General features: G+C 43.4%; 1 protein-coding gene and 1 non-coding gene across 2 annotated transcripts; both read left to right on the top strand.

Moving 5' to 3' along the window:
* The first annotated feature begins 3,836 nt into the window (after positions 1 to 3,836).
* On the top strand, positions 3,837 to 3,908 carry TRNAG-UCC (transfer RNA glycine (anticodon UCC)). The gene has a single exon. It is a non-coding gene; the product is annotated as a tRNA-Gly (tRNA).
* Positions 3,909 to 7,995: 4,087 nt separating this feature from the next.
* LOC120963523 (uncharacterized) lies at positions 7,996 to 12,479 on the top strand. The gene is made up of 3 exons (XM_040388173.3): positions 7,996 to 8,813; positions 10,679 to 10,902; positions 11,570 to 12,479. Exons 1-3 carry the CDS (start codon positions 8,675 to 8,677, stop codon positions 12,227 to 12,229), a joined length of 1,023 nt encoding a protein of 340 aa, XP_040244107.1. The 5' UTR covers positions 7,996 to 8,674; the 3' UTR covers positions 12,230 to 12,479.
* The last annotated feature ends 3,849 nt before the right edge of the window (positions 12,480 to 16,328 follow it).

Below are 16,328 nucleotides of genomic sequence, written 5' to 3'. Positions count from 1 at the left end.
TACCGGTTATGCACATGTAAAGTGTTCACAACCAAGCACAAATCCCAAAATCAGATAAGTGCTACTTTGTTGGTTATCTCAAAATGTTGGGTATTTCTTCTATCACTACATCGAAGGCAAAAGGTTGTCACTAAAAATGATGTGTTTTGGAGAAAAGGTATCTACAACACTGTTCAAAGAAAAGATGTCCCGGTTGCTTTGATTTTTGGGCCAGTCCCACTGATTATGTAATCTCGCTGGGCTCTAACTAGAGATAAATTGACGGACTTGTTACACCTCGTTAATATGTTGTTCAATATCTGATTCCATCGTGGATTGTTGCGGCGAAGCGAGTGGCGAGGACACTGAGGCTGTAAAGGAGGGGAGAGATAACGGTCAGGGCCTCGGTGGAGGACGGGGAAGAGAGAGAGTAGAGGCCGTTGTCCGGCGTGTGCCCGACGCGCTGGGTGCTGGAGTGGATGATGTCATGACTGGCGGGTCCCACTAGCTCCCATCAGTCACTGACAAAGGGGAAGGAAATATAAAAGAAAAAAAATACCGGTTCGGAGAAATAGGGCTACCGAGCCGGGCTTGGCCCAGTTACGGTTTGGGTTGGGCAAAATTATTTTAAGTGAATAACATACTATTTATGGGTCTATTACTCTAAGGAAAATCTGAAAAAAAAAGTTTATAGTACTTGTACTTCACACTATTCTGAAAAATTCCAAGATAAAATTTTACTGTAGGTTATGGACAATATATCAACCCAATATATGAATTTTCATTAAACGAATCATCAAAAAAAAGTATAGTTCTGTGATTTTTTGAATTTGAGCAAATGGCACTTGATTCAGATATCAAAATTAGTACTAAAAATATATTAGTCCAAACCGTTGGTTCTGACATGTAGGACCTAGGAAAAAAATACTACATCGGTTGGTTAGTGACAGTTTGTTCACAACATTCATTTATGAGTCTTTTACCACTCTTGATCAGCAGGTTTTACAAGATGGTACCTTGTGTGCTTGTGGTGTGTGTGTGTGTGTGTGTGGGGGGGGGGGGGGGGGGGGGCAAGATGGGTCATGACACTACACACATAGGTTTGATTGATGCGGCCACTTTGACGTCTACTCTTGCTACATTCGATCATGTCGACAAATCCAAACATGGTTGGTAAAACATTACTATCACGTTAGACCGCATAGTCCATCACTTCTGGGCCCATATTACTCCGAGGGGCAGCCAATCAATCGGCAACAGCTCGTGCTAAGACGAGGTCAATCTCAATAGAAACACAGCAGGTCAGCAGTACACATGCGTTGCACAGGCACATTTCTTTGGTAGTCCACACTACGCTAGACACGTTGAGCCTAGCGCTAGGAATTCCGATTACTGTCGATGCATGCATGGCAGATAGCTGCCCGCGCGTCTGTGCCATTGGCCGGAGCGCATGCACGCCGTACGTGATGGGTCATGCATGCCTCCTGGCTCCTGGGTCCTTTGGAGAGCTAGCAGATCATTGCATCCCTGGCGTCGTCGGCCCGACCAAGTTTCAGCGAAATTCGACGATCAACAGGCGTGCATGCATGCACTGCCTGTGCCTGGAAAATGTTTGAACGTACGTGCACCATGCACGCGGTCCATGGGTGTACTACGTACTAGGGTCCAGTTTCTCTCTCCTTGATGCCTACGCGCGCGCGTACGTACCAGTTCCATGTCCAGTTCTCCACCAATCGATCATCCATGGCTGTATCTTTGCCGTCATTATGGATTTATGGGCCACAAGCACGCCGGCCTTAATGACTCATGGGATGATTAATTGGAAGTACTGGTAATCATGATCAACACAGTGCACTTCATGAGTCTGTACGTTCGTGCCGTGCCGTGCCGGCAATGCTTGTTCCATCATACTGCTAGGTACTAGTGCTGCACAGTAATATTACTAATAGCTAGCTTAGCTAATGAGAGCCCCAATCATTAGGCTCCGCTTGGATTATCGTTTGGACCTTGAATACCTCCGTAAAAACGATACACACCTCTAGGCGTTGTTTTTCTTTCTTTTTTTGCATAGACTAGGCGTTGTTTTTCTCCCAGGCGGAAGTTACACTACGGCCAGTATTATATATACACGTGTAAAGATACATTAATCAACCCGTTCCGCCCGGAGCTTTGGCTCCGTCGGGGGCATCATGCACGATGCGTACGTACGCACATGCATGCGGGACACGCGCGCGCGCCGACGGATCGAGACTCGGGCGCACGTCGGCGAAGCGAGCACCCGCACGGAACCGGCCGTCCGTCCGTCCGGCCGGCGGAAAGCAGGCGAGCCGGCCGAGGTGGACGTACGTACGCGACAGTGCCATCAGGTGATCTGACTTCGTGGCTCTTTCATCACATGCAATCGCCGCGCATGCGTCCGGGCCGTCGTACACTCTTGGAGTAATGTACGTACGTGGAGCTTTGTGCGTGGTGGTGTCTGTACTCTCGGAAGCATATGGCAGATTAGTTCGTACTAACAAACGTTGCTCAAATTAGTCCCGTTTAAAGATTATAATCACCACTTCACCACACACTGACACACCACCCTTTTAGACGACTGGTGTGGCTTGGCGTGTGGGTTTCTCCCAAGTCACATCACTCAACATGATAACAATCCCTAGGAGGATCAAGATATGATGTGTCGATCTGTTGATGGGATATCCTTTGGCACTCACAGTCTGCTAAAAGCAAAGCCTGTTTCAATCCTCTAGATAGCTGCTGATCCATCCATCCATCTTCCAGTCAAAACGCCTTCAATAACCATGTAAAATAAACAACTAATTAAACCCCACTCATAATTCTCCTGTCGATTACAATTGCACCACCTGTGCCGCTCAGTGCTCATGTGCAAGATATCAACTAAAGATATTGGAGGCAACAAAATCCTCATATGGATCCTCTCTCTTTACGAACCTTGACTGGATCTGTATATATCGATGGAGGCATATATTCAGAGTCGTACGCAGCCCATATATACTGATTATTGGGGTATATATTCAGTGTTCTACTTCTACACCGCCCATGGTTTTAGCTTCTAACAGAAACTTTCTGGTGACTTGTCGTCTCAGCTCTCACTCAACTTGTTGACAGAGGCAAGCACTGTTGCCAGGTGATGCTAGTGGACTATATAATTGGCGCATCTCACAGGCTCACACTACAGTAGCCTGGCTCCTGACCCGGAGAGGGGGCGCGTATATACACTACAGTATAATATCAGGCGGCCAGGCCCCATTGGCTAATGATTCGGAGGCAGATCAAACATGGCGATGGCGTAAACGGCAACAGTGATCGAGCGCGTGCGGTATCAGTTTGCATCCACTCGATCTATATCCTATCGGGTAGAAGCTGAAGGGAAAGTTGGAGGAGAGCGCAGGGGGGACGGGGGGGGACGGGCAATTTTAGGGGTTTCTTTCAGAACAGTGAAAGGCTACATATTCCAAAGCTGCGTGCTTTGGCTCTGTTGCTGCCCCCGCTTTTGGCATCTGGGCTGGGGGAAAGGAAAGGAGAGATCGTAACGGCGAGATGCTTCGCCGGATGGATGGATGGCAGGCAGGAGTAGACCCGTTTCTACTGTAGTCTGCTGGCGAGATCGAGATGGCGATTCATGCTACCTTTTGCTGTACGTAGTTGCCTCTGCTGCATGCCCTCGCTCACTGCTTGCGGCCTTGCAGTCGCCGAAGGCGTGTCTGGGCTCGAAGTCGGCGAAATGTCACCGTGGGAAAGGATGGTTCGTAGAGTTCAAAGGCATTGCATCTGGGCGTACGTTGTTACCGCATATTTAGAGGTCTAAAGCGTTATTAACCAATCCTAACCAAATAGCGTCTGTAGTCCAACGGTTAGGATAATTGCCTTCCAAGCAATAGACCCGGGTTCGACTCCCGGCAGACGCATTTTTTGTTTTTGTTTTTTATGTCTCGCTTCATTCGACTGATTCAGTTCTCAGTTATTTTACTTTTACCGGAACTGGCGAGCTCACTCCTGTTCTACCGTCTTTTTTTACATCACCTGTTCTACCGTATTCTTTTTTATGGACAATGACACATTGACCATGCAATGCCTAAACAGAAAACTGTTTGCCGCTCCTACTGCCAATCTGCAAAGAGAAAGGTCTAAATCCTTGTTAAAGGACATACTCCCCCCGCAAAGAAATATAAAAGCATTTATATCACTTATATTTCTTCACAGAGGGAGTAGCTCCTTGTAAAAGAAAAACACTGTAATCTACATCCGCATGAAATCTACTACTACGAGTACTACTTATAAAAGTATGAGTTCGATGAATTTAAATGAACCCAACTGTTTAACTGTCTACATTCAATGTTCCACGTCGCCCTAATGATGTATCAACCGTTAATCTAGAAAACATTATTTGATTTCCACAAATATTCTTCATAATGAAATGGATTGCTCTCTCTCCCCTCAAACATATCAGGCCACGGCCAATTGTTTGAACAAGAAAGCTGGGTGAAAATGTGTTCCTGCACCGATGAGGATGCAGTCTATGTTATGTACTGCATGACTGTGCGTAGGCTCTTGATCAAGCCGCAGCGTCCGGCCAAGCCATCCAACTAGTGGCGCATGTGGATAAAAAATACTTAGAGCTCGATCAAAGTAGTTGGGATGCAGCGTCTCCCTAAACGGCGACCCCTACGTGTGAGCCAGCCCTTGCCGTGCTAAGAAGTTGAGATCCTTTGAATCTACCATTTTTAAGAAGTTACTCCCCACTTCTACCTATTCTCTTAACATGCACATCATCCACATCAGCTTTATGCCACATCATCAATCAGTTTGTAAAATCAGCCAATCAGTCTTATTGCTGTACGCCACATCATCAATCAGGGCGTTGAAGAAAATAACTCTTTGCCGCTGTGCCACACCAGCCGCTCATCCCGGGGATTTCAACGCAAACAACCTACAGAATTGCGACCGTCTCTCTTGCTCGATGCAGCTGAATCCATCGACTTCCTATTCCCTGTGTACACTCCAACGCAGCGGCTGGGATACCATCCCATGCGGCAGGACTACCGGCTCGGCTCCCCTCTGCGATTCTCCTGGGATTGCTCACCCGGGGATCCATACTCATCTGTGCCACCAGTCCCTCTCTCTTCGTCTCCCTCTCAATCTATTCTCTCCCTCGTCTGGTGCCACCAGCGACTAGGGCGGTGGCTAGCAGCAGGGCTTCGAGGGAAGGTGACACCAGCGGGGACGGCGAGAGCCGGGGAGGCGAGCGACGGCTGCTCGTGCCACCAGCGACTGGGAACCTGCTCGCTCTAGGCTTGAAGGCGGCAAGGACGCGCATCACCACCAGCCCAGATGATCCAGGTCGTGTCCCATCTTCCTTCTCCACGCAAACGTTGGTGCGAGTTCTTGGCCGCGTGGCGACCACCAACAACCAGCAACAAGCAGGCATATCAAGATCCGTCCAGCCACATGTAGTTGCTGACGATGAAAAAGTTGATTTGTTCGTGTGCTGGACGATGCTGTGCTATGCATGTCACCCACAAATGAATCGCTATATTTACGATTTCTTTTTTGGGTTAATTACCGGATGATTTTTATTTTTATTTACCACTCCAATCTGTCAAGTTTGTTATGTTTTTTTTGGGGGGCATGATAGTTAAACATCTCTTTTTCATCAGGTCAATGCAGAAGATTATAATAGTATATATCCCCCCCTCTCTGTATACTCCCATGGTATGACCTTTTGAACTATCGCGTAGTTCCATTACAACAGTAGTATATATGTACAAGTTCAAAAATCTCAATATTGTTTAAAAAAATTCAAAACTCTCAAATAGGCCGCCAGTAGAACTTCGTAGCCTTTGCCTAGAGTTGCATTTCAATAGTAGTATTTTGTGGCTGGTAGTTGTTTCCTTCACCACAAATTCAGTGTTGATTTGAATTCTTACCACCGGTTTTGTGTCAGAGCTAACATCACTGTATCCGTCAGCGACACCACACACCGCTTGCAGTTGCTACCTTCTATCCTTGAAGCATGGCATCTATATCGTGCCTGCCTGATCCCACAACCGTTTTTTCTCTCTGATTACTTTCTAATTTGCAAATTACTTTTTGTTCCGTGCTCATGCTACGACGATTGGGGGTTGGGGGGGGGGGGGGGGGGGGGGGGGAGTGTTGTGTGTTGTGGACTTAAGAGGATTCATCCCATTTGCTTCATTGCCGCTGCTGCACTCTGCCATGCTCCCCTGCCATCTCTCTTCCTTACAGCTGCCAGTCTGCCACACGCCATGTCCATCTCATCTCTCCTGCCGCAGAAGGCAAAATTAGTCGAGCAACGACACGCTTTAGGGATAAACAGTGGCTGCTGGGCGTAGCCAATGAGTTGTGGTGTTCGTACGTTTTGTGCCGCTTGCTGGTAGTTATGAGGTATTTGCTAGCTTGAACTGGTCTGGGACGGCGACCTACAGACTACGACAACAACGCTTCTGCAGTTTAAGGTCATGTGCTCCTGTGTTGTTCTTCAGTTTGTTATTTTCCTGTGCAGATGTACATGCTGGAACACCAAGCAGCCCAATTCTATGTTGTTCTTGGGACAAGTATAAGGGTGAGAATGAATTAGCGTTTATTGATGTGCAGCCTAATCCTAATTCTGAAATTCATATATAACCATCTGGCAGGTTTGGTACGTACGAGCCCCATCTTTTGCAAAACTTATTATTTATTTGCACTACACATGCATTTTGTTGGATTCTGCATATCTTAAATAGCCAAATAATTTGATTTCCTTATGTGTGCTACACAGCCTAATGGATAATCTTCTGCAGCCATACGAACCTTCTTAAACATTGGTTTAATTTTCTGAAAAAATATTTTGTTAATTATTTTCCTTTTGCGGGACAAAACACATAGATTAATTGACTTCATAAAGTAACATTTTGGTACACTGTTTACACAAATTTAATTGTCACTATTTCCATTGTAGGAATCATATGCATTGGTCCTCTAACACAGGTGATTTCTTTTATTGGGGTTATATCAATACAGCCTATATATTAGGGTTGTGACCTTTCATCGCAAAGTTAATCAAAGGTTTCAATATTGGGTACGATAGCTGATTCATGGTATGCTTCCACCCATTAGTTTGTAAACACTCTCTCATCACCGAGATGGCTTATGAGAATGTTAGTTTCTATATAGTAATCAAATACATTATATTATCTATTTTAGTTTTCACTAATGTTTCATCAAAAAATATTACAACCAATCCTGCAGCAACGCGCGTGGTATCATCTAGAGGATATAAATGATGATGCCACTACAGTATACGTGCATCCGATGCAAAGTGATCATGATGGTATCGGCACACAACACAACTCAGATTCCCGGATGGCAAAATCTTACACGGCATTCCTGTCATGTGGTTCGAGAAGACGAGGTAAAACTCTTCAAGATACATTGTATGTGCGTACATGCCGGAAGTGCTCTTCTCAGCTCGAGCTCACATGAGCTCGGGTGAATAGTAAAAGAAACTTTTTGTTTCAAAAAATCTGATTTTTTTTAACAAAAAATGACAAATGTCTTGATAGCTTGCAAAGTTTCACCATGGGATGATATTCGTGGAATACGTGACAAAAACAAAAAGCAAAATGGATGCATCAATATGCTTTGAAATAACATTGTTGGAGCCTCGATATTTTTTGCCATGTCTCCCACAAATGTCATCTGATGATGAAACTTTGCAAGCAATCAAAACATTTGTCAATATTTGCAACAAAACATAAGTATTTTTTTTTCAATTTCACTGTTCACCCGAGCTCGCATGACCTCGAGCTCAGATTTTTCATAACCCCTTCCCATTAACTGAAAAATGGAAATACATCTGCCTGCGACTAGCTTGAGCTCAGATTAACTGAAAAATGGAAATACATCTGCCCGCGACTAGCTTGAGCTCAGATTAACCGCGTCACGTACATGCATGCTTTCTTCTTTTTAGTAGAGCATGCAGCATTACTTTTTGTTAGCTACTCATGCACAATTACTGTCTTTTTCTAGTGGAAATGCACGATTACATTTTTTAAGAGAATGATTACTTTTCCTTTTTAGAGCAGGATCCACGATTTACTGGCAGTCTGGCACGAGGAAATCAAGAGAGATCACTTTGGTCGGCCCGTTTTTCTTTTCTTTTTGGAATCATGTCAGCCCGTTTCAAAGACTTAAGAAACCTCATGTCGGCCCGTTTCGGATTTATGGGCCTCTCATCAGGCTAAATAATCATCTGTTTGCGCCATATGGTGATTGGCGAGCCTCTCAACTCCCAAATGCCGAACGTAGCCAGAGGAGTCTAGGTCAGGAGCAGAGCGGCGACGGCGGCAGGGCGATCAGCCGCGCCGGCTTGCCGAAGATGGAGGCGGGTTCGGAGACGATGGACGAGGCGGGGACCGAGATGGCCGGGGGGATTAGGAGAACCTCGAGGAAGATCACAAAGACGGAGTATGCATCGGTGCTGGATGCGATGGATGCCGCGATGAATCAGGTACTAGAGGAGCATATGCAGGGGCTGGTGGCGAGGTGGAACGCCGAGAACCCCGACGCGACGCCACTCGTGGTGGAAGCGCTCACGGAGGAGCAGCGAGAGTCGCTGGAGCGAGAGCATTTGGCCAGGGAGGTGTTGATTGGTCAGGCGTAGGTGGATAAGATGGCGGCGGAAGACATCGCAAGACTGGAGTTGGAGAAAACTAATCCGAAGAAGGATCCCGACGAGCGGTCTTACCAATATTACCGAGAGAACTGGGAGTGGAAATATGCCGAAGAGTTCGGCTCCTTCGAGGCCACGAGTAAGTCAATCTCCATTCCTTTCTCTTATTACTGTGTAGGAATTTCCCCAAAAGGGTCGTGACGGATCTCACTACCTTCAGTGTAACAGAGTTGTGATGCTTAGCATCAGATCTGTTTGCGACTGTACATCCTGAGAAATCAAGCAAAAACAGCTGAAATTGAAACAGGTTTAACCAAGTATTGCAGGCAGTTATTTCTAGTACGAATGAGTGCCAGTGTATACTTCTATCTGCTGGTTGGTTTTCATCGCACTGAAACCTGTCAAATCCACATTGTTACTTATCACAGCTTTGAATTTCTCTTGTGTTGTTGTTGTTGTGATGCTACTTTCTGTAAACCTTCAGCACCCAGCATTGTTATTTCCCTGTCAGTTTGATTTTCAGCGGTAATTTTGCTTTCCAAATGTGATTAAACAGTCTGTTATTCCAGAACTGTGTTAGATAGTTATGCATTGATGGCGCTGATTGTTTTTCCTTACTCAAGCCCCAAATAGGTTTATCTGCATTTGATCCCACTGTTGTATGCCTCAGGCTCTTTACCCTGGTGGTTTGACAGTTTAAATAGTTGTGGAAGCTTTGCTCGATCAGTCCAAAAATCAGTATTTTTCCATCCCCTATAGCTATTCTTCTATCATCTATATATAAGACCTCTCCTTTCCATTAGGCTTGCATATTTTAACCTTTCTAGGGTTTTGCATTTTTCAATTAAATCGCTCTAATGTTCAATCAGTAGCCCCGCCCTGGTACACCTAACTACATTATTGGCCATGAACCAACCTGACTGACTAAAAGTTAATTTGGAGGCCTTGTATTCCTTCAAACATAAATAGTATTAGTTTCATATTTTTGGCCACATATGAATCATCCTGCATAAGTGTGATAGTATCATCCGCGTATTGTAGGATAGATACCCCCTTCTTCAACCAAATATGGCACGAGTCCGATTATTGCATCACTCAATTGTGCCATATTTTGCCAAGCAATTTTGACATTCAAAGTACCCCCTGTTATAACACTTTTGAGCCATTTCAGCCACATTTCACTAAATCCTTGATTCTCTATGAAACGAAAAAGAAAATTCCAATTGATTTTGTCATGCATTTTTTCAAAGTTCAATGTCTATAGTATTCCTTACTGTTTTTACAAAATGGATCAGTATAAAAGCATATGACTAAATTCAGTAAATTGGGCAAACCTTCAATCCACACATCATCCTTCGTCACTGAATAAATAGTATGTTTCCGTTGCCACTCATTTGCTACCCTGTAAAAGCACGCTGTTTTGTTATCGCCCTCCAATAGCCACTTCTTGCTACACCGTTGAAATCAATAGTATTCATTATCCTCATAAAGCTTAGACAATCCAGTTTGTATTTCCCCCCACGTGCAAGTTGCTCTCTGCAAATTACTCTCGTCTCCTCTAGATTTTGTAATTTATTCTGCAACTTCTTGTTCAGAACTATAGAATTTCTCCTCTTCTGTTTGTCCCCCATAAATGTAGACATTTTTGGGCTTCCTATAATTTGAAAATAAATCTATCCAATGGGCTTACATTTCTGATAAGTCTCATTACAAAGTGTTTCTACTATATCAGAAACTCAGGCTGCTTTGTCGAACTTTTATCATGTCGAAATTCGTTTGATCTTTCCTTCTTTCATCAGGGACTAAACAGTATATTTCCAATCAATTGATGATTCCATTGCATCTCTTCTTGCTGTATATTCGATCAATTGATGTTCCTATATTTAATTTCACCATTGATCTGGATAGATAGAGGTAGGACATTACTGAATCACAATTTACTGTCACCACATGCATAGGTTAATATCTCTTTAACTGAAGTGAAATTCCTGCCACTACATGCAGCTCGGATCCCAGCCATGTGTTTCACGGACAAGCCGACGAAGCCTGGTGTTACTAACCCCGAGCGTAGTATGCAGATCTTTTCAGTTAAAGTTGAGGAAATATATGGGGATTTACATTGGCCGCTGGATGTGTTTGGTATCGTTGCTGTGAGGGATGACCTGGATCACCATCGCAATATTATCTTTGAGCGCAAAAGGGATAACTGTCAAACTCTCAATGAGGAGGTTTTTATTTCTCACATTCATTATGTTTTATTTGTTTCTAGCTCTGCAACAAAGCCTTTTTTGATTACTGTCCTTGAGTGTTTCCGTATTGTATGTACCATGTGTCTGTTATGGTTTTTACTTCACAACCTCTAGTATGTGTTTGATATTAGTATTGTCTTTTACTGTACTTCATGAGAAATGGTTGCAAGATGTTTTAGAAACGTTTCAAGGTATTGGAAAGCAAATGTTGCAGACATGACTTTCGTTAATATGCTTTGAGCTATATGTGCAGACCTCAACCACTATAGTTCCTTCTTTTTTATGTTACGCTAACGCATTTAGGCTAATGTTTTCTGCCATCATTTGTTTGCACCTCACATTGTATTATGCTCTATGCATGGTAACGTTCTCTTGATTGTGCTGCTCAAATTTTACCTCTTATCCAACTTCACTTGTTAGTTCATATTTGCTCTGTTGGTTTGAAGGCTTCAGAAATATTTGAACATCCATTTTATTGGCATTGTGTTCACTATCCGTTTTTTGTTGTTGTGCCCACAGATTTCTAGTTTAAGCCAATATATTATCACTATAAATTAAGTTACAGTTGATGATCAGCTGTCCCTTTTCTTTTACCAATATTGGAGATATTCTCATTGTTTACTCAAATTGGTGGTGTTGCATGCAGGATCCATATTTATTATTAACAGGTCCTACCCGTGCTCCCGTGACTCTGTTTGGGCCTATGCATTTCGATATCACGCTGAAAGTGAAGCGCAGCAATGAGTTAGAGGACAAAGATCTAAGCCTGCTAGGCTTTCGCTACGAGTGCTGCAAGTCAATCAATTATCAAGCGAGTAAGGGAGAGTGCGCCCTCAGATCATGCGTGAGCAGCCAAAAACATAGAAGCAAGCTGAGCACATTGGAGCTGACATGTAGCATTGTAGTCTCATCCATTGAGGCCACAATCAGTGTGTGTATTGTTGGCGGGTCCTGGCCAGATGGATTCAGCGGGCGGTTCATTGCCTCGACTGCTAGCGTCAGTCACATGAGGGTGTTACTGCTCAATATTGGAGATAAGGATACGCCTGTTGTTGCTGCTGATGGCACCATTGAGCTGTCACGACGCGTGGTTTCTGTTGAAAGCTTTGGGGAGCTGAGAGTGCATGCAGCAGGTTGGCTAGGCAGCCAGCAGATTGACCGAGAGGTGTTCTTTCAACCATTAGAATCTGGCAGAAGCTCTCGTTCGCTTAAGGTTGGCTCGTGTGAAATGGAAGTTACCGTTGGCTGGTCCCTTTTCCCGTTATGTTATCCCACTGACCGTATTCCTTCACCCAAGAATGGATGAGGCGGATAGTAGCTGCTGTCTAACTATAATAACTTGGCCACAGTTCTTTAATGAACTTTTGTGTGAGGCTGGTGCTAGCAGGAACTTGTCTGACCTATGCGATATGTTTTATGTAGTGCGATATATTATGTACTATATATGGTTGTTGCTTCTGAAATGGCATGTTATGTGTCGTGGTTGTTGCTTCTGAAATGGCATTTTATGAGTCATGTTTTGTGCTAATTAATGATGAAAATCGAATATCTTTGAATGTTGTTGCATGTGAGGATAAGTTAGATCTGCTGTTTTAATTAACTGTTTAAACATTATACTTGCACATTCTCAGGGCGGCATTTACAGGTTAGAAATACAAAATTTCCTGTACTATAAAATACAGTATGTGTTAATTGTGCTGGATTAATGTGAGGGTATACAAATGAACCATTCTTTTACTGGTCTTGCACTTCCTTATGTTGAAGACAATCAATGCTTGTAAATGGAAAAGGGAAAAAGAAATCAATGAAAGAAGATAAATGTACATTATTTAATGAAGATGAAGGGGCCTCGATCACGATAACTACGCGGCAGCGGCACGACGACAAGCGGAACTCCATAGCACAGGGACACCGATGTGGACATGATCTAGACATGGGTAGCACTCCGTCCGGTAAGACTTCCTTGAAATCTGGCATAACACGCCAGATTAGTACATTGAATGTACCTGCAAGCTCACAACAAGCATAAACATAAATGGCAAATAATATCATGACAATTAATCAAGCTAAATGCAATGCGATAACACACTACAGATGCAGTGAAATCAAACTTGTGCATTGAGTCCCTCGAACTCTCTTACCAAACGGGTTACCTCGTAACCAAACGGTGATTATGCCCGGATCACAAACGAAACCAACACTTTGGTTTCCACAACGATCATCTTCATGATCTCACAAATATCATCACTTAACCAGCGCTAAGCATATAAATTTAGCGTGCAAAATTACTTATTAATGTTGATCCATGGTGTGACTTACTCACGAGCTATGTCCGTAACCGAGGACGCGTCTATCGATAGATTTAATAAACACTCTGCAGAGGTTAGCACACTGTACCCACATCATGGAACCCATGGCCTCGCATTCCTATTCGGGTGGACCAGGCATTCCGACAGAACCCTCCCATTGCCATGACACACTCCCGGCCACTCCGACTAACTCCCCTCTGGGCAAGGCATGGGTGGCCCCGTGTCTACCAAAGACATCAACGGCCACCGTCGTGGCAAAACTTAAACGGTCCCTGATACGTCCATTTTGCATCATGTTTTCTTACTGTTATTTATAATGTTTTTATCCATAATAATGCTTTTTGGAGTAATTCTAATGCCTTTTCTCTCATAATTTGCAAGGAACACACCAAGAGTGAGAATTCCGGCAGCTAGAGATCTGGACCTGAAAAAGCTACGTCAGGCTACCTATTCTGCACAACTCCAAATAAGCTAAAAGTTCACGGAGATTTTTTATGGAATATTTAAGAAATACTGGAGCCAATAACCACCAGAGGGGGCCACCAGGTGGGAACAACCCACCTGGGCACGATAGCCCCCCCAGACACGCCCTGGTGGGTTGTGGCCTCCTCGGCCCACCTCCGGTGCCCATCTTCTGGTATATAAGTGATTTTGACCTAGAAAAAATTAGGGGAGGACTTTCGGGACGAAGCGCCGCCGATCGAGGCGGAATTTGGGCAGGAGCACTTTTTCCCTCTGGCGAAGCGATTCCATCGGGGGAACTTCCCTCCCGGAGGGGGAAATCATCGTCATCATCATCACCAAAAACTCTCCCATCTTGGGGAGGGCAATCTCCATCAACATCTTCAACAACACCATCTCATCTCAAACCCTAGTTCATCTCTTGTGTTCAATCTTGTTACCGGAACTATAGATTGGTGCTTGTGGGTGACTAGTAGTGTTGATTGACATCTTGTAGTTGATTACTATATGGTTTATTTGGTGGAAGATTATATGTTCAGATCCATTATGCTATTTAATACTCCTCTGATCATGAAGATGTTTATCATTTATGAGTAGTTACCTTTGTTCTTGAGGTCACAGGAGAAATCATGTTGTAAGTAATCATGTGAACTTGATATGTGTTCAATATTTTGATAGTATGTATGTTGTTATTCCGTTAGTGGTGTCATGTGAACGTCGACTACATGAAACTTCACCATATTTGGGCATAAGGGAATGCATTGTGGAGTAGCAATTAGATAGTGGGTTGCGAGAGTGACAGAAGCTTAAACCCCAGTTTATGCGCTATTCCGTAAGGGACCGATTGGATCCAAAAGTTTAATGCTATGGTTAGAATTTGTTCTTAATACTTTTCTCGTAGTGGCGGATGCTTGCGGGAGGGTTAATCATAAGTAGGAGGTTTGTTCAAGTAAGAATAGCACCTAAGCACCGGTCCACCCACATATCGAATTATCAAAGTAGCGAACACAAATCGAACCAACATGATGAAAGTGACTAGATGAAATTCCCGTGTACCCTCAAGAACGCTTTGCTTATCATAAGAGACCATTTTGGCCTGTCCTTTGCCTCAAAAGGATTGGGCTACCTTGCTGCACTTTTGTTACTATTATCGTTACTTCCTCATTACAAATTATCTTGCTATCAAACTACTCTGCTACTTACAATTTCAGCACTTGGAGACAATACCTTACCGGGAACTACTTGTCATTTCCTTCTGCTCCTCGTTGGGTTCGACACTCTTACTTATCGAAAAGAGCTACAATTGATCCCCTATACTTGTGGGTCATCAAGGCTATTTTCTGGCGCCGTTGCCGGGGAGTGAAGCGCCTTTGGTAAGGAAACATTTATATAGTGTGCTGAAATTTATTGTCACTTGTTACTATGGAAAAAAATCCTTTGAGGGGTTTGTTCGGGTTATCTTCACCTCGTCCGGAACCACAATTAGCCACCCCTCAACCTACTGCACCTACTGAAAATATTTAATATGAAATTCCTTCGGGTATGATAGAACAACTGCTAGCTAATCCTTATGCAGGAGATGGAACCGAACATCCTGATATGCACTTGATATATGTGGAACAAATTTGTGGATTGTTTAAGCTTGCAGGTTTACCCAGGGATGAAGTGATGAAAAAGGTTTTCCCTTTATCTTTGAAGGGAAAAGCATTGGTATGGTATAGGCTATGTGATGATGTTGGATCATGGAATTGGAATCGTTTGAAATTGGAGTTCCACAAATTTTTTTATCCTATTCATCTAGTTCATCGTGATCGAAATTATATATATAATTTTTTGCCTCATGAAGGAGAAAGTATCGCTCTAGCTTTGGGGAGGCTTAAGTCAATGTTATATTCATGCCCCAATCATGAGCTCTCAAGAGAAATCATTATTCAGAATTTTTATGCTCGGCTTTCTCATAATGATCAAACCATGCTTGATACTTCTTGTGCTGGTTCATTTATGAAGAAGACTATTGAATTCCGGTGGGATATTTTGGAAAGAATTAAACGCAACTCTGAAGATTGGGAACTCGACGAAGGTAAAGAGTCAGGTATTAAGCTTAAGTATGATTGTGTTAAATCTTTTATGGATACCGATGCTTTTCAAAGGTTTAGCACTAAATAAGGACTTGACTCTGAGATAGTAGCTTCCTTTTATGAATCATTTGCTACTCATGTTGAACTCCCTAAAGAGAAGTGGTTTAAATATCACCCACCTATTAAAGAAGAAATTAAAGAACCGGTACCAGTTAAAGAAGAAACTATACTTTATAATGTTGATCCAGTTGTTCCTTCTGCTTATATTGAGAAACCACCTTTCCCTGTTAGGATAAAGGAACATGCTAAAGTTTCAACTGTGGTTAACAAAAGCTATATTAGAACACCTAACCCGATGAACAAATTAAAGTTGAACCTAGTATTGCTATGGTTAAAGATCTCTTGGAAGAAGATATGGATGGGCATGTTATTTACTTCTGTAAAGAAGCTGCTAGAATTGCTAAACCTGATAGAAAAGATAAACATAGACCTGTGGTTGGCATGCCTGTTATTTCAGTTAAAATAGGAGACCACTTTTATCATGGTTTATGTGGCA

The sequence above is a fragment of the Aegilops tauschii genome, chromosome 1 (genome assembly GCF_002575655.3).
Source record: "Aegilops tauschii subsp. strangulata cultivar AL8/78 chromosome 1, Aet v6.0, whole genome shotgun sequence".
Lineage (NCBI taxonomy): Eukaryota > Viridiplantae > Streptophyta > Magnoliopsida > Poales > Poaceae > Aegilops > Aegilops tauschii.
The sequence above is the reverse complement of the archived record's forward strand: the minus strand, read 5'-3'. Positions and strand labels throughout refer to the sequence as shown.

Bases quoted from the DNA above. Each gene is read 5' to 3' on its own strand.
- LOC120963523 (XM_040388173.3), top strand. From the start codon at position 8,675: ATGGCGGCGGAAGACATCGCAAGACTGGAGTTGGAGAAAACTAATCCG. The intron at 8,814-10,678 runs GTAAGTCAATCT...CACTACATGCAG, and splicing joins CGGCTCCTTCGAGGCCACGA to CTCGGATCCCAGCCATGTGT. The intron at 10,903-11,569 runs GTTTTTATTTCT...TGTTGCATGCAG, and splicing joins GTCAAACTCTCAATGAGGAG to GATCCATATTTATTATTAAC.